This window comes from Symphalangus syndactylus, chromosome 18 (assembly GCF_028878055.3).
Source record: "Symphalangus syndactylus isolate Jambi chromosome 18, NHGRI_mSymSyn1-v2.1_pri, whole genome shotgun sequence".
Classification (NCBI taxonomy): Eukaryota; Metazoa; Chordata; class Mammalia; order Primates; family Hylobatidae; genus Symphalangus; species Symphalangus syndactylus.
Genome location: NC_072440.2, coordinates 60,888,769 through 60,916,675, shown reverse-complemented (window position 1 = coordinate 60,916,675; position 27,907 = coordinate 60,888,769). Strand labels below are relative to the sequence as shown.

General features: G+C 44.9%; 1 protein-coding gene across 8 annotated transcripts in view; it reads left to right on the top strand.

Annotated features, from left to right (window-relative positions):
- Window positions 1-27,907, top strand: part of SEZ6L (seizure related 6 homolog like) — a 214,197-nt gene that overhangs the window by 173,326 nt on the left and 12,964 nt on the right. For 5 of the 8 annotated variants that reach the window (XM_055251464.2, XM_055251462.2, XM_055251461.2 and 2 more), the window contains exons 11-13: window positions 4,980-5,174; window positions 8,195-8,386; window positions 22,500-22,694. In XM_055251464.2, the coding sequence (XP_055107439.2) occupies window positions 4,980-5,174; window positions 8,195-8,386; window positions 22,500-22,694 (582 nt within the window). The remainder of the gene's footprint in view (window positions 1-4,979; window positions 5,175-8,194; window positions 8,387-22,499; window positions 22,695-27,907) is intronic. The other 3 variants (XM_055251466.2, XM_055251465.2, XM_055251467.2) reach the window with 2 other exon arrangements.

Here is a 27,907-nt window from a genome sequence, read left to right as displayed (position 1 = left end):
TTACCTTTGATTGTGCTGCTAAATATTTTCAGAGTGTCATTGCTACAATTTCTTGTGGGTTCCCCGCTCTTTTCTGGGCAGTGCCCTGGGCTTCAGGGGATAACTCATGTTGGCTGTCCAGGCAATGTACCCTCCAGACTCAGCTGCCTTTGGAGGAAGTCTCTGGTCTCCTGGCTCCTGTCTCTCTCCTTAGACATCCTCTCCCTCTCCACTGAAAGATGAGGTCATGGTTTTTGCTCATTTATCTCCCCTAGTGCCCAAGTCAGTATTCCAAACCTGCATTCAGCTTGATGGCAAAAAAAAAAAAATCTGACTTTGACTTTATCCAAGGCTGGTCAAGTTTAACCAGAAAGTCTGGCCAGTGTTCAGTTTGGCAATATCTTGACGAAGAAGTGTTTTTGTTAATTGAAGTTGAAACTTTTTGTGATTTGTGTGACAACTTACAGTTGGCAAGCACTTTAACATATATTATTTTATTTCATCTTCAAATGTATTATCTCCATTTTCCAGAGGATTTGGTTCATAAAAATTCCCTGGACACCTCCTATATGCTAGGCTCTGCATACCAGGATATAGAGATGAATAGAATATTCTCCCTACCCTTAAGGCATTAGTGGAAATGCGAAAGGCAGTCTCATTAATAGACAATATCAGGATCGCAAGCTGATGCTGTGGGAGAGGCAGAAAAAGGATTGCAGAGAATGTTTTTCAGGGATACACCGCTTGGCTAGTTTGGGTAACAAAAAAGAGAGAACAGTTCCTGGTTGTTATTCCCGTTAAAGAAACACACAGTTAATTTTACAAGAATGGCAAATAGACTGTTCTAGCTAATTGTGATGCCGCTCAGTTGCTTACTACTTATGTTGAAGACCATGTTGAAAAGAACTCCAAGGAGGTCATGCCTAAAGTCCATGGCAAAGAATGTCATGACTGATCAGTGATGCCTGCCATGGGCATGAGAAGGGTATTTGCTCTTCTGGGTCTAGATTTTACCATACGCAGATCTAACTCCCATTCAATGGATGCATCAGATGGTAGGGTCAGGGGTTCCTGTGGTCACTAGAGAATTCTGAAGATCCTACATTGACCTAAATGCCTAAGCCCAGCTCTGGAAGGTGGCCAAAGTTTACCTGCTATGATTGCAATTAGAGCCTTCCACAGGAAGACTCTGGGCCTACGTGGCTCTACAATGTGAATTCTACTCCCAGAATTCACCTTTGAACAGAGAGATGCGAAGACCCATTCACTGTTTCCTGTTCTTTGCCCACTGTCTATGGCCAAATGCATGGGATGGAAGGGATTAAGAAACAGATACGATTAAGCAGTGCTTTTTGAGAAGACATTGGTTATTTGTCGTGTGTTTATTCCTCCAAGTCTAGGATAATAACTAAGCTCCATATTGTAAGTCAACTCCAATCAAATAACAGTGGCTCCCTGGAGTGCTGTTTTGAGGATTGGGAGGTCTCCGCTTGATTCAAACAAACAGAGGGCTGTGCTTGATTAGTGATGTCTGCCATGAGCATGAAATGGTAGATGGTGGTGTGCATTCAGTGCATTTGTGAATTTCTTTTGCACAAAAATTGAACCTTGGTGTTAATCTTGTCCATGAGACTGAAACCATGACTTCAGATCTCTGTATTTCTAGCGTCTAATAAGATGCTCATAATATCTCAGTCAAAGGAACAAATGAATCCATCTAACCCATCTTAGTGTTCACACAACATCGTCATATCCTGCATGTTATTTAGCTTTCACATTGCCCTTTGGAATAGACAATGTAATAATTCTTGACTCCACTCTGCAAATGAGAACAATGAGGCTTAGAGCAGTTAATTGGCATGACCGGAGTCACACCGTTTATTTAAAAAAGAAAGAAGAGTAGAAAAGAAGTCTTCCAACTCCTAGGCCAGTTTTCTAATTCTTAGTAAAGTTAACAAGGGCCCATGGGAACAGACCATTCCAGAACCTCCACTTAGGGTGCTTGGTAAAAAAAATGCATGTTCCTGAATCAGGGTCTCTGGGGTACAGGCCCTGGAATCTGAAGAACAGGAAGGTTATACGGTGGTTTTCTAATTCTTAGCAAAGTTAACAAGGGCCCATGGGGATGGACCATTCTAGAAACCTCCACTTAGGGTGCTTGGTAAAAATGCATGTTCCAGAATCAGGGTCCCTGGGGTACAGGCCCTGGGATCTGAAGAACAGGAAGGTTAAGTGACTTAGCCAAGGCCACCCAGTTAGTAAACAGTGGGGACAAGATTTAAGCCAAGCTTCTTCTGCCTCGTGGCAGTAACTGAGAAATTACAAATGCAGTGGGTGCACGAAGGAGAAAGGAGGTCCCACGGGAGTGTGCAGCCATGGTGGCCCATATTGAAAAGTCAGACAAGCAAGCCTTTCTCCGTCTCAAAGCATTTGGCTCAAGGCAGACCACATTTCTGGTGTCTGCTCCCATTTCTCCCCTTTCATCCATAGTCTGAGCATCTGCAGCTGTGTCCCAAATCCAGGGCTTGGCTGATTTTTCAGAGGCCTAAAAATAGAGGCTCCTGTCCCCCCACCAAGCAATTCTCAAAGCTATTTTCTTACCCTTCTTCTTGCAGACACCCATGAGATCTCCTTTCCCCAAATAAAATCATGATGAAATCCCGGGAAAAGCCATTGCTTGGTTCTCAGAATGACTTTCCTGCAGACAGCGGAGGTGCTCTCCTTTCCCCAGAAGCACATAAGAACTGCAAATTAATTATACAACATAATTAGCTCGCTCCTCCAAATCTGTGCAGTGGGCACTTTGAAGCAAGAATAGTAATAGTTTGCCATGCATTGCTACCTTAGTAACAAGAGTTTGTAGGAGAAAAACAGAACAATTACAGAGAAAGGCACAGTAATAAGCTGTGGGTAGCATTTTCTGGAGTATGGTTCATTTTCACTAATGATATGCAATTGGATTGGAAGAATACACCAACAGTTTATTTTCATTTATTTTTGTTCAAATTTTTTTTTCTTTTCTTTTGAGACAGGGTCTCACTCTGTCACCCAGCCTGGAGTGCAGTGAAGCCTTCATGGCTCACTGCAGTCTCGAACTCCCAGACTCAAGCAATCCTCCCACCTCAGCCTCCTGAGTAGCTGGGACTACAGACACGTGCCATCATACCTGGCTCACTTTTTTTTAGTTTTGTTATTGTTTTTGTAGAGATGGGGGGGGTCTCCCTACATTGTCCAAGCTGATCTCAAACTCCTGGGCTCAAGCAATCCTCCTACCTTGGCTTCCCAAAGTGCTGAGATTATAGGCATGAGCCACTGTGCCCAGCTTATTTTTATTTTGATAGCTAATTATTTCTCTTAATGCATATTAAAAATGCGTACATTACTTATTCACCAAACTCATGGATTTAGAGATATTCTTAGGATGAAGCTGAGCATATTAGTCACCTATTGCTGTGTCATAGATTATACTCCAAATTAGCAGTAAACATTTATCATCTTGCAGTTTCTCTGGGTTAGAAATTCAGTAGCAGCATGAGTTGGATGGCTTTGTCTTGAGGTCTCTCATGAGGCTCCGGTCAGGATGCCAGCCAGAGCTGCAGTCACCTGAAGGCTTGATAAGCACTGCATGATGAACTTCCAAATGGCTCACACATGTGGCTGGCAAGTCAATGCCAACTGTTGACAGGAGGCCTCAATTTCTCTTCCCGTGGGTCTCTCTGGAGGGCTGCTTGGGCATCCTCACAATATGGCAGCTGCTTCCTCCGAAGCGAGTGATTAAACAGAGAGCAAGGAGAGAATCTCAATGTTGTTATGACCTAACGTCGGAAGCCACCCAGGGCCACTTTTGCAGTCTCCTATTCAGTGTTGGTAGGGACCACACAAGAGTGTGAATTCTGCTGGGCACAGTGGCTCATGCCTGCAATCTCAACACTTCGGGAGGCCCGGATGGTAGGATTGCTTGAACCCAAGACTTCAAGACTAGCCCAGGCAACATAGCAAGACCTCATCTATACAGAAAAAACAACAACAAAAAAAAATTAGCCAGGCCATGGTGGTACATGACTGTGGTCCCAGCTACTTGAGAGGCTGAAGTGGGAGCATCACTTGAGCCCAGGAGTTTGAGGCTGTGGAGAGCTATGATCATACTCTTGCACTCCAGCCTGAGCAACAGAGGCCCTGCCTGTAAAAATAATGATGACGATAATAATAATAATAATAATAAATGAAAAACAAAAATAAAATAAAAAACAAAATAGAAAAATCTTTAAAAGAGTGTAAACCCTCGGAGGTGAGAGTCATCCAGTGACATCTGGTAAGCAGCGGCCACAGTGAAGCAGATGCTGTTGTAATTATTCCCTCATGAAAGGTCAAGGAACCTGAGCTGCAGAGTGAAAAAGTGATTGTCCCCCCGTCACACCGTTAGTAAGTGGCAGAGCTAGGATTCTGTCTGACCCGAAATCCTGAACTGGTTTTATCAAACCGAGAGAATGTTCAGTGAGTTGAGGGGCCCACAGAGAGAGGTAACCATAAAGCCTCACTATAGGCCGGGCGCGGTGGCTCAGGCCTGTAATCCCAGCACTTTGCGAGGCCGAGGCGGGTGGATCACAAGGTCAGGAGATCGAGACCATCTTGGCTAACGCGGTGAAACCCCGTCTCTACTAAAAATACAAAAAATTAGCCGGGCGTGGTGGCGGGTGCCTGTAGTCCCAGCTACTCGGGAGGCTGAGGCAGAAGAATGGCGTGAACCCGGGAGGCAGAGCCTGCAGTGAGCCGAGATCGTGCCACTGCACTCCCGCCTGGGCGACAGAGCAAGACTCTGTCTCAAAAAAAAAAAAAAGCCTCACTATAGACTAGCTCTTGCCAGTTAAGCGATTTTGGAAGCGTGTTGCTCATTTCTAGAGGCTTTTTTTTCTCTTCGCTCATCCCTCCAGCCTTCATAAAAGGAGGCCCCAACAACAAGACTGCTTCCCCCATCTAAGGCTGACGTTTCTCTTTTAAAGAAGTGTCAAGGAATGACTCCTGCTCGGATTTACCCGAGATCCAGAATGGCTGGAAAACCACTTCTCACACGGAGTTGGTGCGGGGAGCCAGAATCACCTACCAGTGTGACCCCGGCTATGACATCGTGGGGAGCGACACCCTCACCTGCCAGTGGGACCTCAGCTGGAGCAGCGACCCCCCATTTTGTGAGAAAAGTAAGAGTGGTCTTGTTTCCTTCCTCTAGGTCCCTGGGTGGCAAATCCCTTCTAGGGATCTTTTTTTGAGTGTGTGCAGTGGAGCTGTCTAATGTAGAATCTGGACTCCCCTCCTCCACCAATTCATGAGCATTGCTCACAAACATCATTTTGTAGCCCTCAGTGGAATTACAGACTCAGGTGCCTTCAGAAACCTGGCCCATAATGTAAACGAGTGAGATAAGCTGGGTGTGAGACATTAGGGAGTGGTGTGAACTCCAGTGAATGGGAGCGTATGTAGCCTGGTGATAAAGAACATTTGGCTGGGTGTAGTGGCTCGTGCCTGTAATCCTAGTGCTTTGGGAGGCTGAGGTGGGAGGATCAGTTGAGCCCATGAGTTTGATAGCAGCCTGGGCAATACAGTGAGACCCTATCTCTAAAAAATAATAATAAGTATAAAAATTAGCTGGGTGTGGTGGGACACACCTGTAGTCCTAGCTACTCAGGAGGCTGAGACAGGAGGATTGCTGGAACCCAGGAGTTTGAGCTATGATTATGCCTCTGCCCTTTAGCCTGGGTGACAGAGCAAAACCCTGCTGAGAGGGGTGGCAGAGTGAGAGAGAGAGAGACAGAGAGAGAGACAGAAAGAAGGAAGGAAGGAAGGAAGAAAAGAAAGAAAAGAAAGAGAAAGGAAGGAAGAAAGAGAAAGAAAGAAAGAAAGAAAGAAAGAAAGAAAGAAAGAAAGAAAAGAAAGAAAGAAAGAAAGAAAGAAAGAAGGAAAGAAAGAAAGGAGGGAAGGGAGAGAAGGGAGGAAGGGAGGGGGAGGGAAGGGGAGGGAAGGGAGGGAGGGGAGAGTGAGGGAAGGGGAGGGAGCAGAGGGAGGGGAGGGAGGGGAGAGTGAGGGAAGGGGAGTGAAGGGGAGGGAGCGGAGGGAAGGGAGGGAAGGGGAGGGAAGGAACAAAAGAGGGGAGGGAGGGAAGGAAGGAAGGGAGGGAGGGAAGGAAAAAGAGAGAAGGGAGAGGAGAGGAAGGGAGGGAAAAATCATTATTATTTAATCATTTTAAGGGATTGGAATGAACATGAACCAGTTCCCTATAGAAGTCTTCTTACCTGCCTCATTTTTTGCCAAGAAAAGGCCCAAAGTGAGCAAATAAATTTGAATTGGGCCCCTTCTATGTGGGACTGTTTGCATTTCCATGCTGGGTCTCTCACTTATCCTCCATCCAAGACAGTGGAGACCCACCAATCACCTCTGTTGTTCTCTCTTCTGATGAAATGAGGTCAGAAAAACCCCTTGGCACAATGGTCTCCCCATAGAAGTCGCTGGATTTCATCAATCTTTCATTGGTTAATCTCCCGTCTTGACATTGAAAGACATATATAGCCATATCTTAAAATTACGTTGGTAAAGATGCTTACTTATAGTACCCAGGCAGTAGTAAAATGATAGAATAGAAAGTGAAAATCTTTGATGATGTCACTCTTTGGAAACAACGTCGCTGTTAAAAATTTATTCTATATTGCTTCAATTGTGTGTGTGTGTAGATGCACATCATACATACATTACATGTCACACATAGACATCTATATATGTGTCGTCTGTCATATGTCAATCATAGCTCACTGCAACCTCAAGGTTTTGGGCTTAAGCAGTCCTCCCCACAGCCCCCCAAAATGCTGGGGTTACAGATGTGAACAACCACACCCACCTAATTTTTAAAAGTTTTTTGTAGAGACAGGGGTCTTGCTATGTTGCCCAGGCTGGTCTCAAACTCCTTTCCTCAGCCTCCCAGAGAGCTGGGATTACAGGCGTGAGCCACCACACCCAGCAGATCCATTCTTACAAACTTCCTGCATCTGCTTTTTTTTCAGCTCAGAAATGTGGATATCTTTTCATATCATACATGTTGTCCAGTTTATTCTCTTTTAATTGGTTTATTGTTTTCCTTTTATCTATATTGATTTTTTCATGTGAAAAGTAATGAAAGTTTATTTTATTACAATCCAGCACTACAGAGAAAGCAGTGAAGTTTCCCCCTCACTTTGTTCTCTTTAGCAGTTGCTCAGAATTTCATGGGATGGCTATTCCATGATATTTAACTCTTTCCCTGTTTCCTTTTTAAAAAATATCACAAATAATAATGCAATATGCAACCTTATACACAGGTCTTTGGACCCTGATGCAAATTATTTGGGCAAGTTCATATATATATATATATATATATTTTTTTTTTTTTTGAGACAAGGTCTCACTCTGTTGCCCAGGCTGGAGTGCAGTGGCACCATGATGGCTCACTGTAGCCTTGACCTCTCAGGTTTAAGCGATCCTCTCACCTCAGCCTCCTGAGTAGCTGGAACAACAGGTGTACGCCACCATGCCCCACTAATTTTTGTATTTTTTGTAGAGACCAGATCTCGCTATGTTGCCCAGGCTGGTCTTAAACTCCTGAGCTCAAGCGATTCATCCACCTCTGTCTTCCCTTTCAAGTCCTAGGATTACAGGCATGAGCCACCATGCCCCACCTCTTTGGGCAAATTCTCAAAAGAGGAATTAAATTCAAGGCTATTTTCTCCTGGCCTGTTCTCTAGCCACCTTTATCAAGCAAAAGATACATTATCTTCCAAAAAGGAAAAGAACTGATTTAGGAAACTTTTTTTTTTTTTTGAGATGGAGTCTCGCTCTGTTGCCCAGGCTGGAGTGCAGTGGCACGATCTCAGCTGACTGCAAGCTTCGCTTCCTGGGTTCACGCCATTCTCCTGCCTCAGCTTGCAGAGTAGCTGGGACTACAGGCGCCCGCCACCAGGCCAGGCTAATTTTTTGTGTTTTAATAGAGACGGGGTTTCACCATGTTAGCCAGGATGGTCTCAATCTCCTGACCTCGTGATCCATCCGCCTCGGCCTCCCAAAGTGCTGGGACTACAGGTGTGAGCCATCGCACCCGGCCAAGTTAGGCAACTTTCTAGATCATTCTGTAATTCTCAGCAAACCCATGGTCATCCAGAGGTCTGACGTCCTCTTGGTCTGGTTTCATCCCGTGTAGTTATGTACTGCACCGACCCCGGAGAGGTGGATCACTCGACCCGCTTAATTTCGGATCCTGTGCTGCTGGTGGGGACCACCATCCAATACACCTGCAACCCCGGTTTTGTGCTTGAAGGGAGTTCTCTTCTGACCTGCTACAGCCGTGAAACAGGGACTCCCATCTGGACGTCTCGCCTACCCCACTGCGTTTGTGAGTCCTGTTTATTGAATTGGGCCCCCAGTAGGTAGAAACAGATTCACTTTCTCTTGTTCATGATGGAAGGCTGGGCTGCTAGGAGGAGGCCTTCTAATTTTCGACAGGGGCTTTTATTATTATTACTATGACAAAACAGTACCTAACACTGATTGGGAGCACACATACTATAACATTTACGGTAAATTTATCTTGCATTGCTCTAAATCTTCTACCAAATTTCACTCTTTCTTCCTCAAGTAGCCCTGGGAGCATGGTATCATTGGTTTCTTTCTTTCTTTTCTTTTTTTTTTTTTTTTTTTAGACGGAGTCCCACTATGTCACCCAGGCTGGAGTGCAGTGGCACCATCTCGGCTCACTGCAGTCTCCGCCTCCTGGGTTCAAGAGATTCTTGTGCCTCAGCTTCCTGAGTAGCTGGGATTACAGGCGCGTGCCACCATGCCTGGCTAATTTTTATATTTTTAGTAGAGATGGGGTTTCACCATGTTGGCCAGGCTGGTCTTGAACTCTTGATCTCAAATGATCCACCCGCCTCGGCCTCCCAAAGTGCTGGGATTACAGGCGTGAGCCACCACCCTAGCCTCACTGGTTTCATTTTAAGAAGAGGATACTGTGCTAGGTGTGGTGGCTCACACCTGTAATCCCAGCACTTTGGGAGGCCAAGGCAGGCAAATCATTTGAGCCCAAGAGTCTGAGACCAGTCTGGGCAACATGGCGAAACCCTGTCTCTACCAAAAAAATACAGAAATTAGCCAGGCATGGTGGTATACACCTATTGTCCCAGCTGCTCAGGAGGCTGAAGTGGGAGGATTGCTTGAGCCCAAGAGGTCAAGGCTGCAGTGAGCTGTGATTCTGTCACTGCACTCTAGCTTGGGTGGGACAGTGACACCCTGCCTCAAAAAAAAAAAAAAAAAAGAGAATACTACTTCAAGGATCTCTAGGGATTCTGATGTACAAACAGTGTTCACAGTCATTGCATAAGGAAAGCATGAAGTTATATGGAAGGAGCAGAGCCTTACACAGTATTTTTGGGGTTAGAAACTGTCAGCTGCGCTAATATTTTAAATGAGTGTGTTATAAACAACTCCATTAGGAATACAGCCAGTTCAAACTCCAGAAGCCACAGTGAGGTCTTGATAGTGTTGAAGAACAAAGAATTTAACTCTGGGGGGGAAAAAAAGGAAAGAAAAAATAGAATTCTTGTGAGTTGATTATAAATTCCCCTACATCTGATGTGAGTAACACTGTGTACAATTTATAGACTTGGCCACCTCCTATAGTGGCTATGTTTTGTGACTTCTCACAACTACCTAAAACAGGCTTCACAGATTTTGATGACCACACTAACAAGCAACTCTACAATTTAGATGAGCAAACTGCAGAAAGGCAACCAGAAAGCAAGAAAGTCCTTGTCTGTTTTTATTGGATAGGCTGATACTTACTGAGCACTTACTGTATGCCAGGTGTCATTCTAAGAATGGCGCATGCATTAACTCTTTTATTCCCGGCAGGAAAATAAAAATGGAGATGTCTGTTGTCTCTCGTTGAAGACAGAGCATGGCCAAATTCACACTCACAAGAGACCTTCCTCTCTGCTCTATTCATGAGCCGGCCAAAGCCAAGTTCCCATTTGCTAGTTCATAAATTCAGCTTCCCCAGCCCGCAGAGGGCTTTACTCTACACACCCCAAAAGAATGAAGAGTTTTAGGCCCATAGCTCTTGCTTCATAGATTTCCCTTAACATCTGATCCTTTTCTTGTGAGAGAAAAATTTCCATTTCTGTGTTCTTATTTTCTCTTCTCAAAAAGGGAGACTTTATTATTCTGTTTCCATAAGTAACAGGGATTCTTGGACCACACAGCCCTGTGTCTCCATCTGTCTTTTTAGTCAGAGTCCCAGAATTTCAGAGCTGAAGGGAATCTGAGAGATAAAATACAACTGCAGGATGACTTAGAGATAAAATGCAACTGCCCCCATTGTACAGATAATAACAATAGTTACTTATTGAATGTAAAATACACATTGCTAAGCACACTGTACATATCCGTAAACATGTGTTTTTGTGTATGTGTGTGTATATATAGTGTGTGTACATATGTGCATATATATGCATATACACATATACTAAGGAAACTGATATTCAGAGGGAAGTACAAATAACAAGAATCATTGCTCATTGAATGTGTAAGAACCATTTCTAGACACTATATATATATTTGTGAATCTATGTGTGTGTGTGTTTATACACACATACTAAACCTAGCCCCTTAACCACAACCACACTTGGTCCCCAAGGCCCAGAACCTTGGGCCAAATCCACATTGGTTGGTTCCTGTTATAGGTTGAATCTATCCCCAAAAGATATGTTAAAGTCCTAACCCACAGTATCTATAACTGCAAGTTTGATTGGACATAGCATCTTTGGCGTCCTAACCCATGGTATCTGTAACTGTGACCTTGATTAGAACTTCTAAGTTCTAACCCACAGTATCTGTAACTGTGACCTTGATTGGACATAGCGTCTTTGAAGTCCTAACCCACAGTATCTGTAACTGTGGATTTGATTGGAAATAGAATCTTTGCAGATGTGATCAAGTTAAGCTGAGGTCACAATGGATTAAGATGGGTGTTGATCCAATGACTGGTGTCTTTGTAAAAGAGGGAAATCTGGACACAGATGGGGACACAGATACAGAGAAGGCCACAGGATGACAGAGGGAGAGATTAGAGTGATGCAGCTGCAAGCCAGGGAGCACGAAGGAAGGACCCCCCCGCCGCCCCGCCCGCAGCATTCAGAGGGAGTGTAGCCCTGCTGACACCTTGATTTTGGACTTCCAGCCTCCCAGCCAATAAGTTTCTGCTGTCCTAAGCCTCCTGGTTTGTGGTCCTTTGTCAAGGGCAGCCCTAGGACGTGAGTGTCATTCCCATTTCCTTCTAGTGACTGCAAGAGCGATCAGAAGCAGCCACTTTAGTAACTCCAGCTGCAGAGACCCAAAGATGAAAAGCTTAAAACAAAAGCTTCTATTGAAATACTGAAAGGTGGAGGCATCATTTCTTTAAAAAAGAAAAAGCACTTCACCAATGAGACCCAGTCTCTAAAGACCCTCTGAGCTGCAGCAGCTGCTGCTGGATTTCCAAGACGCAAGCCTCCCTCCCTCCCTTCGGGAATGCTTTTCCCTGAAATCTCAGCGTTGGATTTGCAGTGCTGAGTAGAGACGGCTTCCCTTACACCCATGCTAATGAGTTCACAAGCCACGCGGGGTGTCAGGAGACACGCGGTACTCCCAAAAGCCTGAAGAAGAGCCGCTGGTGGCAGCGACGTGACAAGCGGGCGAGGCTGATGGGAGATAACGCAGGAGGCGAGAGATGGTCAGATTCTGGCAGCGCGGCTCCTAAGTAAGAGGGAGGATGCAATCTAGATTCTGAAGGCATTTTTAAAGTTGAGGTTGTCAGACATAAAACAGCTTTGAAACATTTTGTCGACTGAACAAAGGGAACAGCACCCATTTGATGGGCCCCTTCAGTAGGCTGACCTTTTCCCCAACACTAACACTCTTCGCCCTCACGGAAATTCCACAGGTGAATGCCTGTCCACTTAAAAGCAGGCAAAGACGGACTGGAGAGGGTGAGTAGCTTTCCTGAGGCCACACAACGGAAAGGAAGACCAGAATTCTAACTCAAGCCTGACCAAACCCAAAAGCATCTTCTCAACCTCATCACTCTGCAGTTCAGCTTTTGGGCAAAGCTCTGGTGCTTAAGAGTGGACAAAGATCCACCAAGAAGTTCATGAAGCAGACAGAAAACTGCATAAGCCGCTGGGCCCAGTGGTGAGGTGGCTCACACCTGTAATCCCAACACTTGTGGGAGGCTGAGGCAGGAGGATCACTTGAGGTCAGGAGTTCCAGACCAGCCTGGCCAACATGGTGAAACCCCCGTCTCTACTAAAAATACAAAGATTAGCCAGGCTTGATGGTGAGCACCTGCAATCCAAGCTACTCAGGAGGCTGAGGCAGGAAAATCGCTTGAGCCCAGGTGGCGGAGGTTGCAGCGAGCAGAGATCACACCACTGCACTCTAGCCTGGGCAGCAGAGGGAGACCCTGTCTCAACAACAAAGAAAAAAAAGAAAAGAAAAGAAGAAAAGAAAACTATAAGCTCTGGTTTTCTACAGCCTCTTGCCCAGTCACTTGCCCAAAGCCACAGTTTGGTCCCTTGGGACTGAAAGCCACATCTTTTTAATCCTAGTCCATTTACCCCCGGGCACTTTAAGAACAGACAGTTCAGGCAGAGATAAAGGGAAGAGTCTGGGTGTCAAAGTCAGACACACCCTCCAGCTCTGCTGAGTGACCTTGGGCAAGTAACTTGCCCTCTCTGGGCCTCAGAGCCCCCATATGTGAAAGAAAATAATACCCTTTACCGAGAAGGCTTGCTGGGAGGAACTCACTCAGTCATTCAACTTACTCAGTTGTTCAGGCCTCCTGTATGCGGGCACACGCTAGGACAGAGGTTCCCAAACTTTCTCAACTCATGGCACCCTTGGTGTCTCAGGAATTTTTCACAGATTTCCTAGGCCAAAATACCATTTCCATTTATTAAATACCAATTCCATTTATTAAACAGTTAAGTACAAACAACTGAATGAGTAGTTATCTCTTCACAACATAGTAGCCATTTGAAAAAGTAATGCACATACATTAAAAGAAAAATGGTTTTTTTTCATTATTAAATAATGACAATTGCTGGCCAGGCATGATGGCTCACGCCTGTAATCCTAGCGCTTTGGGAGGCTGAGGCGGGCGGATTACCTGAGGTCAGGAGTTCGAGACCAGCCTGGCCAACATAGTGAAACCCTGTCTCTACTAAAAATACAAAAATTAGCTGTGTGTGGTGGCACGTGCCTGTAATCCCAGCTACCCAGGAGGCTGAGGCAAGAGAATCGCTGGAACCCGGGAGGCGGAGGTTGCAGTGAGCTGAGATCACGCCACTGCACTCCAGCCTGGGAGACAGAGCAAGACTCTGTCTCAAATAATAATAATAATAATAATAATAATGACAATTGCTGCTACGAGGATGTGTACCCGTTGGACTGTGCAAAACTTCTTAAATGTTAGGATCAGATGGGACTTCACCACCCTAATTTCCTGTTCCACATTGATTTTGTCACAGTTAGCACAAGCACCACAAAAAAATCCAGCTTTGCAATGATGAGTCATCATCAAAAGAAAGGTGACGTGATCTAACGTTGAAACGGTGAACTATCTTGAGGTGGTTCACAAGGGTCCAACACATCATTGTGTTTCCTCAGAACTTTTTTTTTTTTTTTTGAGACAGAGTCTGGCTCTGTTGCCCAGGCTGAAGGGCAGTGGCGCAATCTTAGCTCACTGCAAGCTCCACCTCCCGGGTTCACGCCATTCTCCTGCCTCAGCCTCCAGAGTAGCTGGGACCACAGGCGCCCGCCACCACACCCGGCTAATTTTTTGTATTTTTAGTAGATACGGGATTTCACCGTGTTAGCCAGGATGGTCTCCTGACCTTGTGATCCACCTGCCTTGGCCTCCCAAAGTGCTGGGATTACAGCCATGAGCCACTGTGCCCGGCCCTCAGAACTTTTTTAAAAAATCCCACAGCACCCATGTGAGTACCTGGTGGCATCCTGGGTCACCTTGGTGCACAGTTTGGGAACCCTGGCACTGGCCCCGGAAAAACAGTAAGGTGTAAACAGATATGACCCACATTCTCATGGAGCCTGGGGCCTATTTGGAAAGGAGGGTGAAGAGACAGGTCTTTGAAAGAAATCACAATGAATTGTCAGCATCACCTCCTCCAGGAAGTCCTCCCTGATTTCCTAGGCTGGGTTGTGTTTCTGTCCTCAGAATTCCCATGGAACCTACAGTGACGTCTGTCACCACAGCTGCTGCAGTTTATTGAAATGATCTGTTTGTTTGTAGAATCACATTCCCTAGAGTAAGAAAAAAAAGAGAAAGAATTTTAAAATATATATATAGAATCAAACACATAACTCACTTGCTAGGATTGTCTCCAGCTGATCCTTGAATCCCCCAAGCCCAGGAGGCTTGACAAATGATGTTACTATTACTGTCGTTGATATTGTTAGCAAAACGAATGTGGTCTTTATCACACCTCCGCTTTGTTGCAACTTCCCCTCTTTGATAAGGACGTGGCGGATGACTCCTGAGGTAACCATCCCAAAGACATAAACCACACCGCCAAAACTAACAAGAATATGACAAATCCGGCAGGGGTTTTATGGGTGGCTCTCCAGGAGTCACTTAGCTTGCTTAAGAGACAGCGATTCCCCGGGAGGCCCTGGTTCATCACAGCCCTGAGCCCAGAACACCTGGGATACGAGACACAGGGATTTCCCAGCCTGGACAGAGCCCACAGGTGCTGTGGCCAGACTGTGGCCGCGGTAGGAGCTCCCACTGTTGAATCGTCTCCTGTGGCCACATCTTGGCCAGCAAGTCCAGTGTTAGCTGAGTGCCCGTCCTCATTTAGAAATCTCTGTCTCTGGGAAGGCGGTCTCTCAGAGAAATCCATGATAACCCTAGGGGATTTGGGTAAAGAAGGGCCTTTTGTTCTAGCAGAACCATTAAATGGACAGCACTCAAAACCAGCACATCCAGGTTTGTACCCCAGCCCTGCCTCTTACAAGCACCATGACTTTACACAAGCCAGCTTTCTCATCAAAAAGATTGAAAAACGAACATGCCAATCATAAATATAAAGGCTTTTAATGAATGGTGTGCCTGGCACATAGCAAGTCTTCAATTAGCATTGGCTGCTACTCTGTTTCAAAGCTCCACTACTTGTAGGGCATATTGCAAACCATTTGTAACTATTACTAGGGGACTTGATTTCAAGCATTTTGTTCAAATGTGCTGCAGAAATGTACATTTTCTGCTATTGTTAAGGAGAGGGGAAAATGGAAAAAGAAAATAGAAATGACAGTGGGTTTGTGAGTAGATCTATAAGGCCATCGGTCCAATTCATTTGCATTCCTGGGAGAGAACGGCTGGAGTTACACCAGTTGCAACCCGAATTGTTTAAAACATTCGACCAGTGGTTTTCAACCAGAGGCGATTTTGCTTTCCAGGGGACATGTGTCAATACGATTTCTAGAGAAATTATGAGTTGTCACAACTTGTCAGGGAAGAGGAGTGCTACCGGCTTCTAGCAGGTCAGGGCCTGGATGCTGTTCAATATCCTCCAGTGCCCAGGACAGCTCCCACCACAAAGAATTGTCCGTTCCAAATGTAAATCCTCCATTTCCCGTGAACACCCATGGGAGGTCATGCCTGATCTCTACTTCTACAGAGATCCTGAAGAGACTGAAAAAGAAGAGCAGGCTGCTGCTGAAAAGGCAGTGACCAAGGAGGAATTTCAGGGTGAATGGACTGCTCCAGCTCCTGAGTTCACTGCTACTCAGCCTGAGGTTGCAGACTGGTCTGAAGGTGTACAGGTGCCCTCTGTGCCTATTCAGCAGTTCCCTACTGAAGACTGGAGCGCTCAGCCTGCCACGGAAGACTGGTCTGCAGCTCCCACTGCTCAGGCCACTGAATGGGTAGGAGCAACCACTGACTGGTCTTAAGCTGTTCTTGCACAGGCTCTTAAACAACATGGAAAAATGGTCGATGGAAAATAAACATCAGTTTCCAAATGTAAATCCTGTCTAAGTTGAGAAAACCTGCCTTAGATGATCTTATTTCAAAGTGTGACTACATGTCACTGCATAGCCATGTCTCGGCTAAGGTCCAGCCTCTTTATGGGCAGGAAAAAAAATGGAATACAGAGACATAAGAACTCAGTCAAGGTGCTGCAGCAGACACAGGCCTCCGGTTTCAAATTCAAGCTCCTATTCCTTTGACTCTTCTGCCATCTTCTAGGTGCTGAAGATACACACAAATGCCTGCCAAGAGCTGGTTCCTGCTGGGTAAAAATTCCATATGACATTGTTTTCAAACTCTTACTGAGGACTGGGTCAAAATTGAATCAGGCTGACTTGAAAGCTAGAGAATCCTCAGCTCAAATTGCAGCTCAGCCACTTCCTGCTTGTGGGGACTTTTCACCAGTGAGTTCCACCTGAGCCTCAGTTTTCTCATCTGTAAAACGGCTGCATGGTGCAGTGGTTAAGACTGGACTTGGACCACATGGATTTGAATCTTATTTATACCACTAACTAGCTTGTGACCTTTGACACATTACCCAACAGTTCTGTGCTCCATTCTCCTTGGATATAAAATGGAGATGATGACCAGGCATGATGGCTCACGCCTGTAATCTCAGCACTTTGAAAGAATGAGACAGGAGGATCACTTGAGGCCAGGAGTTCAAGACCAGCCTGGGTAACCTCAGGGTCCTCAGGACCCTGTCTTCATAAAAAATTTTAAATTAGCCAGGCATGGTGGTGCACACCAGTGGTCCCAGCTACTTGGGAGGCTAAGGTGGGAGGATCACCTGAAAGGGAGGTCAAAGCTGAAGTGAGCTGTGTTCGTGCCACTGCACTCCAGCCTGGGTGACAGAATGAGACCCTGTCGCAAAAATAAAAATAAAATAAAGTAGGAATGAAGATATAATATCTGTGTCTTAGGGTTGTTGTGATAACTAAATGAGTTCATAGATAAAAAACACTCAAAATGGAATCTGGCTCAGAGAATGCGCTCAGTAAATATTGTAAATGTTGGCTGTTTTGGTCATGATTGTTATTACCTTCAAGGACTTTGCAGAAGGATTAGAAATAATATATGCAAATCACCTAATACAGAATGGTTGCGCAAATATTTTGGAAATTAATTAAATGATGAGTTAATATGTTAACCATGCCAGGACACCAAAGCAGTGGTTCTGAGCCCTTGCCAAACTTTAAAATCGCCTGGAGAGTTTTAAAAAGACTACTCTGGGTGACTAATTAAATTAAAATACCATAGGGGGCGGAGCCAGGGCACAGGACAACCCAAGGCCTTTCTAGCACTTAGCCTGGGGGTCCTGCTCCTAGGTCGGCTGTCAATATCCTCCTTTACACCCAGGTCTAACGATTTATACTTTATCCACGTTCTATCTCCCCAGGGCGAGGACAGTCTTTAGCACAGGTTTGGTACCAGGAAATACTTGTGGAATACATACAGGATTGAATTAGTGTTAAGTTACATGAAGGTAGGGACCACGTTCGCCTTGCTCATCATTGTATGCCCGGCGCATACAATGCCTGGCACACGGAAGGTGTCCAATGAATATTTGTTGTATTAATTCATCTGTTAATTTACGAAAGAAAATTTCCGGGGAAAGATTCATGGGGAAGTTCTTTTGTGTTGCCACTGCCACCTGCTGGTCATTTTGCTGCACTGCAGGTAATACAGTAGGGATTTGTGTTCTCTGAAGGGAGCCACCAACGTCAACAAGAAAAAGCCTCCCCGACCAGGGGGCGGGAAAGTGAGGCTTCTCCTCTGCGCTTTGCCCAGCACAACTGAGACCACACTGGGTTGCAATGACCCGGTAACTGTTCTCTGTTCCCCACTCTACTGAAACCAAGATTCTCTAATTCACTACTTCATACCCAGCTCCTAGCACAGGGATGGAACGTTGGAGGAACAGAGTCTATAGGCTGAAAAAAAACAAAACAAAACCAGAGAGTGTATTCTGGACTCTGGGAGTTCAAAAACTATAAAGTGTAGTGCACCGGACTGCATTTCCCGAGGGGCAGGAGTATCAGATACACTACGGGGATACCCGCGCGGCTTTAAACAGTGTCCAGATGAACTTTTTGTGAGTCGTTTGGCTTAAGAAAATTAGAAAAATTAAAACTGACATGTGAAACCTCTGATTATAAGACTATTATTATTTAGAGTGAGGTTAAATTATATAGTGCAATCTAAATAGAGAAACAAGTCAATAGAAATTTTTAAAAATATATTAAATAGGCCAGGTGTGGTGGCTCACGCCTGTAATCCCAGCACTTTGGGAGGCTGAGGCGGATGGATCACTTGAGGTCAGAAGTTCGAGACCAGCCTGGCCAAAATGGTGGAACCCCGTCTCTACTAAAAATTCAAAAAAAAAAAGCTAGGCTTGGTGGCGCATACCTGTGGTCCCAGCTACTCGGGAGGCTGAGGCAGGAAAATCGCTTGAACCCAGGAGGCTGAGGTTGCAGTGAGCTGAGATCACGCCACTGCACTCCATCTTGAGTGACAGAGTGAGACTCTGTCTCAAAAATATATATATATATGTATTAAGTAAACAACAGTACAATTGGCATGAAAATATGACAAGAGTTTTAAAAGTCATAAAAATAATCAGTGTGCATTGGGTGCTCACTATATGCTGCCCATCTCATATGCATGAGCTTGTTTAATTCTCATAACAATGCCATGAAATGCCCCTCTTTAAAGATGAGGAAATTGAGGCTCAGAGAGGTAAGTTGTGCTCACAGACATACAACTAGGATCTGAATCGTGAGCCCTTGGACACTTGAGCCCAAGCTCTCCTACTCTGCAATTTGCCTTTAAATGAAATGATGTGAGGTCTTTCAAGAGACATTTCCTGGGCACCTATCCTGTACCAGGTTGCCAAAGATGCAGCAGTGAGCTTAGCTGGGTTGAGGACCAAAGGCTTCCTCAGGATGTTTTCAGAGGAATCATTAGAATATGATTGGCACTGGGTTCTCCTCATTATACCATCTATGTTTATGTAAAGTAATGCAGACCCACCCTGCATTAAAAAAAAAAATACATCAAAGCACAGGCTGTAAAAATAAAAATAAAATTCTCCCTTCCTACAGTCCATCCCCAAGGCACGCTCTGCAGGGTTAATGATTCCTTGCCAGCCCTCTTAGGTCTCACCCATAAACACATAATAGAGTGCTGCCTTGGAGGGAGCCCCATGATTGATTTAAGCAAGGCTTTGTGATTTGATTCTGGGCTCAGACACAGAAGCGTTGGCTGCATATCCATCCTGCTCTGGAATGCCAGGGGGTAAACTTCAAGTATACGGATGACCTTCAATTAGTGGAAGGATTAGCCTTGGCCAAGTGTCAGCTGAACCACTTACTGCCTCATCTCCGGGAGTCTTGTGGAAAGGGAGCTACATTCAACATCTCTGCCTCTCTCGCTCAACTATTCCAACAGCCCCTTCCCTTGGCTACATTAGGGGTCTTCTCCAGCCACCCAGGGTCTTCTGAGTTTCTCTCTTCTATGGCACCTGCCATTTTTAATTAAGTTGTCCATTTACACATGTGCTTGGCCCCTTAAAGCATGCAGACCATGAGCTCTAGAGGACAGGAATGATGTCTGATTCACCTCCTCACCGCATTGCTGGACGCATTGCTGGGCATGAAGTAAGCACTCAAGAGATATTTTCTGAATAAATGCATGGGTGCCCGCCAGAGCTATCTATGGTGTCATCTAAGATGCAACTCCAGCTGCACAGTGACCTGGAAAGTCTCTTCCCACAGACTGACTTCTGGGCTAGATTTCAAGGTGGGAAGGAAACAGTTCATAACTCCCAGTGAAGACTGCTATTGACGTATAAAGGAAAACCCTTCAACCTCAAGAGTGAAGCCAGATTCCTACCCGTCCACCCACTGGAGGAGATCAAAGTCCCGATTTTTCACGTATGGTGATTACTGTGACTAAAACATACTCATCGATTGATTCATTCATCTTTTCATTGGAAAATTGATACATTTACATGCCTACAAGGCCAGGCAAGTACCACGTGAAAGACAATAGGAAGTGGCAGACACGGGGGCTAAAGTAAAGAATACTCCTGGTCTAACAGGGAAAGCCACTACTCAACTCCAGCCGGTCATTGCCATGTAACTATGTGAACCCAGTATTGTGCAATCTTCTAATGTTTCAGAAGAATCCAGAAATCTAAATTATTATTTGAAATCTCCTAATTTGTGAAAGCTCGGTAACTATCGTTTCAGTTGACATTGCTCAAGCTGAGTAGAGCCCAGATGTAAGTCATGTTCACAGAGAAAAGGGTTCTAGCTGGGACCTACACTGTACTGTGTGCCTTGAACCACAAGTGCCGTAGGACCAGGGATTGTATCTGTTTTATTCACCTCTGTGTCCTCAGTACTATTTATGTTGTTGGCACATAGTAATTGGTCAATAAACATTATCTGAGTAAATAAAGGAATGCTTCCTGTGAACCAGGCATTGTACTGGGTATGAGCATAATATGAGTTTAAAGCCTGGGAAAGAGGTGCCAGAAAAGATTCTGAAGTTATGATGATGATAAGACAGAGTTCCAAGGACAGAGGAATTCATGCCTTTGGGGAGCAATCTGGGTCTTGAAGGCATGCTTGAGATTCATCTTGCAAAATAAGACGCTTCAAACAACACATGTTTATTACCTGACAGTTTCTGTGGGTCAGAAATCTGGGCATAGCTTAACATGTGCACCCATGTTCACAGCAGTATTGTTCAGAGTAGCCAAAAGGGGAAGCGACCCAAGTGTCCATCGATGGATGAACGAAAAACAAAGTGTGACACCTGCCTACGATGGAATATTAGTCAGCCTTGAAAAGGAAGAAAATTTTTGACGCATCTTACAACCTAGATGAACCTTGAGGACATTACGCTAAGAGAAAGAAGCCAGTCACAGAAGGCAAATACTATTTGATTCCACTTACACACGATAACTAGAGCTGTGAACTTCACAGAGACAGAAAGTAGAATGGTGGATCCCAGGGGCTAGGGATAAGTTGTTTAACGCATATAGAGTTTAAGATTTGCAAGATGAAAAGAGTTCTGGACATAAGTTGCCCAACAATGTAAAAGTACACTAACCTACTGGACTGTACACTTAAAATAGTTAAGATGGTCAGTTTTATGTTATGTAGATTTTACTACAATTTGAATTTTTTTAAATAATAAAGTTTAGAATGTTTTAGGATTTATAGTCCTCTGTGCGAAGCGATTTGCTGGCTGTCCATTCCATCCAGGTGCTGAAAAAGGACTAGATCTCACATGCGGCCTGGAATGGGTTAAACCTGCAGGCTCAACGCTCCAGTAAATACTGTGATCCTAACACCTTGGGAGGCTGTGGCAGGAGGATTGCTTGAGCCCAGGAGTTTGAGACCAGCTTGGGACCCATGGCAAGACCCTGTCTCTACTTTAAAAAAAAAAAAAAAAAAAGCCGAGTGTAGCAGGACATACCTATAGTCCCAGCTACTCAGAAGGCTTAAGCAGGGGAATTGCTTGACCCTGGGAGGTTGAGGCTGCAGTGAGCCGGGCTACACCACTGCACTCCAGCCTAGGTGTCTTAGGCTACTGGGTACTTTGTGTCTGCAGCTGAAGAGAGCAGTCACCAGATGGCAGTATAGGCTTATTTGTAATAGTTGGGGCCTTTTGTTGCATTCCTACTAAATCCCAGGTCCTGAGCTTCAAGCTTGCTCTAATAGGTTCATCTCCAGTGAGGGAAACAGATAACTAATTCAGTACAGTACAGTACAGTACAGTACAGTACAGTACAGTACAGTGCATGCAGTGCTGGAAAAACTAAGAAGACTGACGACTCAGTTGATGGTAGGAGGCATCAAGGAAGCCTTCCTGGAGAAGGAGAAATGAAGATTGAGTATTGAAAGATAACATCTAGTCATGATGGATGCGCAGGTTAGGTGTCAGGTGAAAAGCAAGAAGATTTCATAATTAAACACCACCACCGTCCATCATTTACTAAGTACCTAAGACATGCCAAAAACAAAACATCTTAAGCACTTCCTTACTTACCTATTTTAGTCCTCCAAATTCCTATGAGACAGATATTACTTTGATCATCATTATGCTAATGAGGAAACTAAGGATCAGAAAGGTTATGCCACTTGCTGGCGATCACACAGCTAATAAATAACAGAACTATATTTTAACCTTGATTCCTCAGCCAACTTCATTCTACCTTGCCCGTATGTAATCTGTGCCCAGAGGTGGAAGACAGAAAGGACAGTTTGAGAAATAGAAAACAGTCTGATGCAAGGTGGGGATGCAGAGAGAGGATGCTGGAGAGGCTGACCAAAGCTAGAGCACACAGGTTCTGAGCAGGACTCCCCAGAGATTTGCATCATCTCATCAGAGCTCCTTCTGGCTTGCATTTCAGCGGAGGAGTCCCTGGCATGTGACAACCCAGGGCTGCCTGAAAATGGATACCAAATCTTGTACAAGCGACTCTACCTGCCAGGAGAGTCCCTCACCTTCATGTGCTACGAAGGCTTTGAGCTCATGGGTGAAGTGACCATCCGCTGCATCCTGGGACAGCCATCCCACTGGAACGGACCCCTGCCCGTGTGTAAAGGTAAAGAAACCTACTCACCATACAGGGTCCACGGGGCCTGGAGATGTCAGGATTGGCTCACAGGAGTTCTGAACTTGCTCTAAAAAGTTGGACTAGGAGCTCGAGACCAGCCTAGGCAACATAGTGAGACCCCCATCTCTACCAAAAAAAAAAAATTAATTGGGCATGGCGGCACACACCTGTATTCCCAGCTACTCGGGAGGCTGAGATGGGAGGATCAGCTGAGCCTAGGAGGTCAAGGTTACAGTGAGCCTTGATCATGCCACTGCACTCCAGCCTGGACAGAGCAAGACTCTATCTCAAAAAAATTAAATCAAATTTTAAAATAATAAAGAGCTGAGCTACTGTACTTCATTAAATCTAAGATGTCACCATTACTTTATGCACCATTAAAAAAGAAAAAAAATGCTGCCAATTATACTATGACACAATGCCTTCTCCTGGCTTAGCATTTTTATTTTTACTTACTAAAGGAGCTTTTGACCAGGCACAGTGGCTCACGCCTGTAATCCCAACACTTTGGGAGGCTGAGGCAGGCAGATCACTTGAGGTCAGGAGTTCAAGACCAGCCTGGCCAACATGGTGAAACCCCATCTCTACTAAAAATACAAAAAAATTAGCCAGGCATAGTGGTGCATGCCTGAAGTCCCAGCTACTCGGGAGGCTGAGGCAGGAGAATCACTTGAACCTGGGAGGCAGAGGTTGCAGTGAGCCGAGATGGCTCCACTGCACTCCTGCCTGGGTGACACAGCGAGATTCTATCTAAAAAATAAAAACATAAAAAAAGGTCTTTAAGCTTTTTATCATATATCACACTTATGAAAATGTTGAAATGAAAATATAAGCAGCCCAGGTGCGGTGGCTTACGCCTGTAATCCTAGCATTTTGGGAGGCTGAGGTGGGAGGATTGCTTGAGCCCAGGACTTTGACACCAGCCTGGGTAACATGGTGAAACCGTCTCTACAAAATAATAATAATAATAATAATACAAAAATTAACCTGATGTGGTGACGTGTGCCTGTAGTCCCAGCTACTTGGGAGGCTAAGGTGGGAGGATCACTTGAGCCCAGGAGACAGAGGTTGCAATGAGCTGTGATCATGCTACTGTACTCCAGCCTGGGTAACAGAGTGAGACTCTGTCTCAAACAAACAAACAAAATACAAGCAAAATAAACTGGTTCCAGTGTATTTAAAACTTCTCCACCTTCAAAGTGTGGCACTTTTGATTTTCTAAATTATTACCAAAATTTTGTAGAGACAGGGTCTTGCTATGTTGCCTAGGCTGGCCTAGAACTCCTGACCTCAAGCGATCCTCCCTCCTCTGCCTCTGAGTAGCTGGGATAGCAGGTATGAGCCACCACACCCAGCTGTAGAATCATTTTTACTCCAAGTCTTCAACATCCTATTTTTCCACTCAATATCGCTCATGTTGAATGTCATTCTGTACTAAAATATATATACATTTACATACATACATGTATATGTATACATATATATACATATGTATACATATATATACATACGTATGTATATGTATATATATGTATACATATATATACATATACATACGTATGTATATATATGTATACATATGTATATATATGTATACGTATGTATATATATAGCTCCTGTCCCATTAAAGCATCAGGGATGCAGAATTCTGTAGGAACATCCATAACGAACTAAAGTCTTTGATACGAGGGGCTTGCAGTTACATTGAGGCAGGGCTGGGACGAGTTTGAGGCAAGAGAGGTGCCTGAGGTGAAAAATGTAAGGAGGTGACCAAGTGTCCCATAGAACAGCCTTAAAAAAAGAGTCTCCATACACTTCTCGCCCTAGACACCTCTCGCCTTGCCCTAGTCCCGGCCCTGTGAGCCAGCCTGGTTTTTGTTTGTTTGTTTGGTTTTGTTTGTTTGTTTATTTGTTTGGAGACAGGGTCTTGCTCTGTTGCACAGGCTGGAATGCAGTGGCATGATCATTACTCACTGCAGCCTCAACCACCTGGGCTCAAGCTATCCTCCCACATCAGCCTCCCGAGTGGCTGGGACCACAAGTTCACGCCACCACACCCAGCTAAATTTTTTTATTTTTGTAGAGATGGGGGTCTCGCTATATTGCCCAGGCTGGTCTCTACTCCTGGCTTCAAACGATCCACCCACCTCGGTCTCCCAAAGTGCTGGGATTACCGCATCCGACCTCTGCCTGCTTTTGACCCCCGCTTAGAGAACCCTGCTTAATTATTTCCCACCTCTTGCACCGCCTTCTCACAACCAATTAGTTCCCATGAGTTAGGTGTGTTCCCCCACTGCCTACGGGGTGATCTCCCAGGGCGCTACCTGGCATTCTGCAAACTCTGATACTCTTACGCCCCGCGTTTGTGCACACGGGAAATCGTGAGCGCCACCTGGTGGCAGCTATTATTACACATTATTGCTTGAAGCCTCGCCCCCACCTCCCAGATGGTGAAGTGAGAAAATTGCATCTTAGAATCCATTGAACACCCATCACTAAAATTAAGTTGTAACACACTAAGTAAAATTTGGATTCGTTTATCTGGACTTTTGAAGTGCACAATCAGTAATAGTAATGGAAATATGTTCAGTGTTTTAGGCCAGTGGATCTTAACCTTTATTGCATTAGTGCCCCTTTGAGAATCAGGCAAAAGGCTCTGAATTTGCCCTCCAGAAGGAACAGAAGCGTGAAGTTTTATGTCTCTACTTGGGAACCCATAACTTCAGTGGATCCCCAAATGCCTTATTCATGAACCCCAGCTCTGAGGCTTAAAACTACTTTCCCAGCTAGTTTGTCCACACCGAGGTATATTTCCGAAAGAAGTGAAAACAGGTATTTAAACAAACACTGTCTAAGAATGTTTATAGGAGCACTATTCGCAATAGCCACAAGATGGAAACAACCCAAATGACCATCAACTGATGAATGGATAAACAAAAGTGTGGCAGAAAAAAGGGAATATTATTCAGCCATAAAAAGGAACGAAATACTGACACATGCCACAACATGGATGAACCTCAAAGCCATTATACTGAGTGAAGGAAGCTAGACACAAAAGGTCACATATTTTAGGATTCTGTTTATAAGAAACATCTAGAATAGGTAAATCCATAGAGACAGAAAGCAGAGTCGTGGTTGTCTGGGGACTGCTTAATGAGTGTGGGGCTTGTTTTGGAGATGATGAACATGTTTTGGAACTAGGCAGAGGTCATGGTTGCGCAACATTGTGAATGTGCTAAATGCCACTGAATTGTAACACTTTGAAATGGTTAATTTTATGTTATGTGAATTTTATCTACCTAAAAAAAAAAATTCCCCTGAATCACCTTGGTTAAGTCTTATGACCACTGTCTAAGATAGGTGAGCCATCTTACCTGTTTTACAGATGTGGAAGGAGAAGCTCAGAGAAGTTAAGTGATTTTCCCAAAGCCACACAGCTAGTACAGGACAAAGCTAGGACTTGAACCCGCATGTCATGACTGTAAATTTCCTGCCTTCAGGGCTACTAAGAAAGACCCTCAACCAGCCAATCACCGCAGCACGGAAACCTAGGTGTGTTCACACATTCCCGAATCTACCCCAGATCTCCCAAAGCAAAATCATTGAGAGGCAGGCCTGGAATAACATTTTAACAAGCTCTCAAATACACTTTGAATGTGAGAACCATTTAAGGCCGTGATTTCCAAACATAAACGGAGTCCTGAGCCCTTTCCACGGAGATTCTGATTCACTAGGTCTAAAGCAGGACCCAGGGACCAGTTTAACTAACCACACAGGTGAATTGTATCATCAGCCAAGTATGGGAAACACTAGCATAAGGGATGCAATTTAATCTTACCAGGTATCAAGCAGGGGCTCATCACATGAATGACAATGACTTATATAAGCAGTTCTTTTTTTTCTCTCTTTTTTTTGAGACGGAGTCTCGCTCTGTCCCCCAGGCTGGAGTGCAGTGGCTCGTTCTCGGCTCACTGCAAGCTCCGCCTCCTGCGTTCACGCCATTCTCCTGCCTCAGCTTCCCGAGTAGCTGGGACTACAGGCGCCCGCCACCACGCCCGGCTAATTTTTTGTAGTTTTAGTAGAGACGGGGTTTCACCGTGTTAGCCAGGATGGTCTCGATCTCCTGACTTCGTGATTCGCCCACCTCTGCCTCCCAAAGTGCAGGGATTACAGGCGGAGTCACCTCGCCTGGCCATAAGCAGTTCCTAATAAGAGAACAAGGGGTCCTTTTGAAGAGCAGCGAACGGTAGGAAATCCACAGTTAGCATTTAAGACAGCTGCCTTCCCTCATTCCCCCATAATTTTGACTAAGTCCAGCCCTGTGTTTGAATTTATTTTATTTGTGTATTTTTAATAGAGATGGAGTTTTGTCATGTTGCCCAGGTTGGTCTTGAACTCCTGGGCTCAAGGGATCTGCCCACCTCACCCTCCCAAAGTGCTGGGATTACAGGCATTAGCCATCATACCCGACCTGAATTTATTTTTGATAGCACAGGAAACCTGCTTTGTAGAGCTTAAGTATTGGGAAGTTCCTGGGTAAAGATTGCCTGTAAACCCTCTTAACTGTCACATGAACATTAACAGAAGTTAATTTGACATTGTTGATGAGTTTTCTGCAGGGGGGAAAAATTAGCAGGATTTGTTTTTTAAGAAACCCCAGCCGGCGCGGTGGCTCACGCCTGTAATCCCAGCACTTTGGGAGGCCAAGGCGGGCGGATCACAAGGTCAGGAGTTTGAGACCATCCTGGCTAACATGGTGAAACCCCGTCTCTACTAAAAATACAAAAAAAAAAATTAGCCGGGTGTGGTGGCGGGCGCCTGTAGTCCCAGCTACTCGGGAGGCTGAGGCAAGAGAATGGCGTGAACCCCAGGGGGTGGAGCTTGCAGTGAGCCGAGATCGAGCCACTGCACTCCAGCCTGGGTGACAGAACGACTCCATCTCAAAAAACAAAACAAAACAAACAAACAAACAAACAAAAAACCCTAAATAAGAAAACCATGAAAAGGATGACTTTGGCCTGGACAACGTGTTTGTATCTGCCACGGTAGCTTTTCTAATTCTTCTTGGATTAGTTGTGAAGGTGTCTCATGGAACAAGTAGAAGAAATCAGAGTTTCAAATGGAAGGAGCAGAGTTTTCCTCTCTCCTCCATCCCTTTCTTTCTTCTCCAGAAGCCAGTGCTAATCACCTGAATTTCCAGC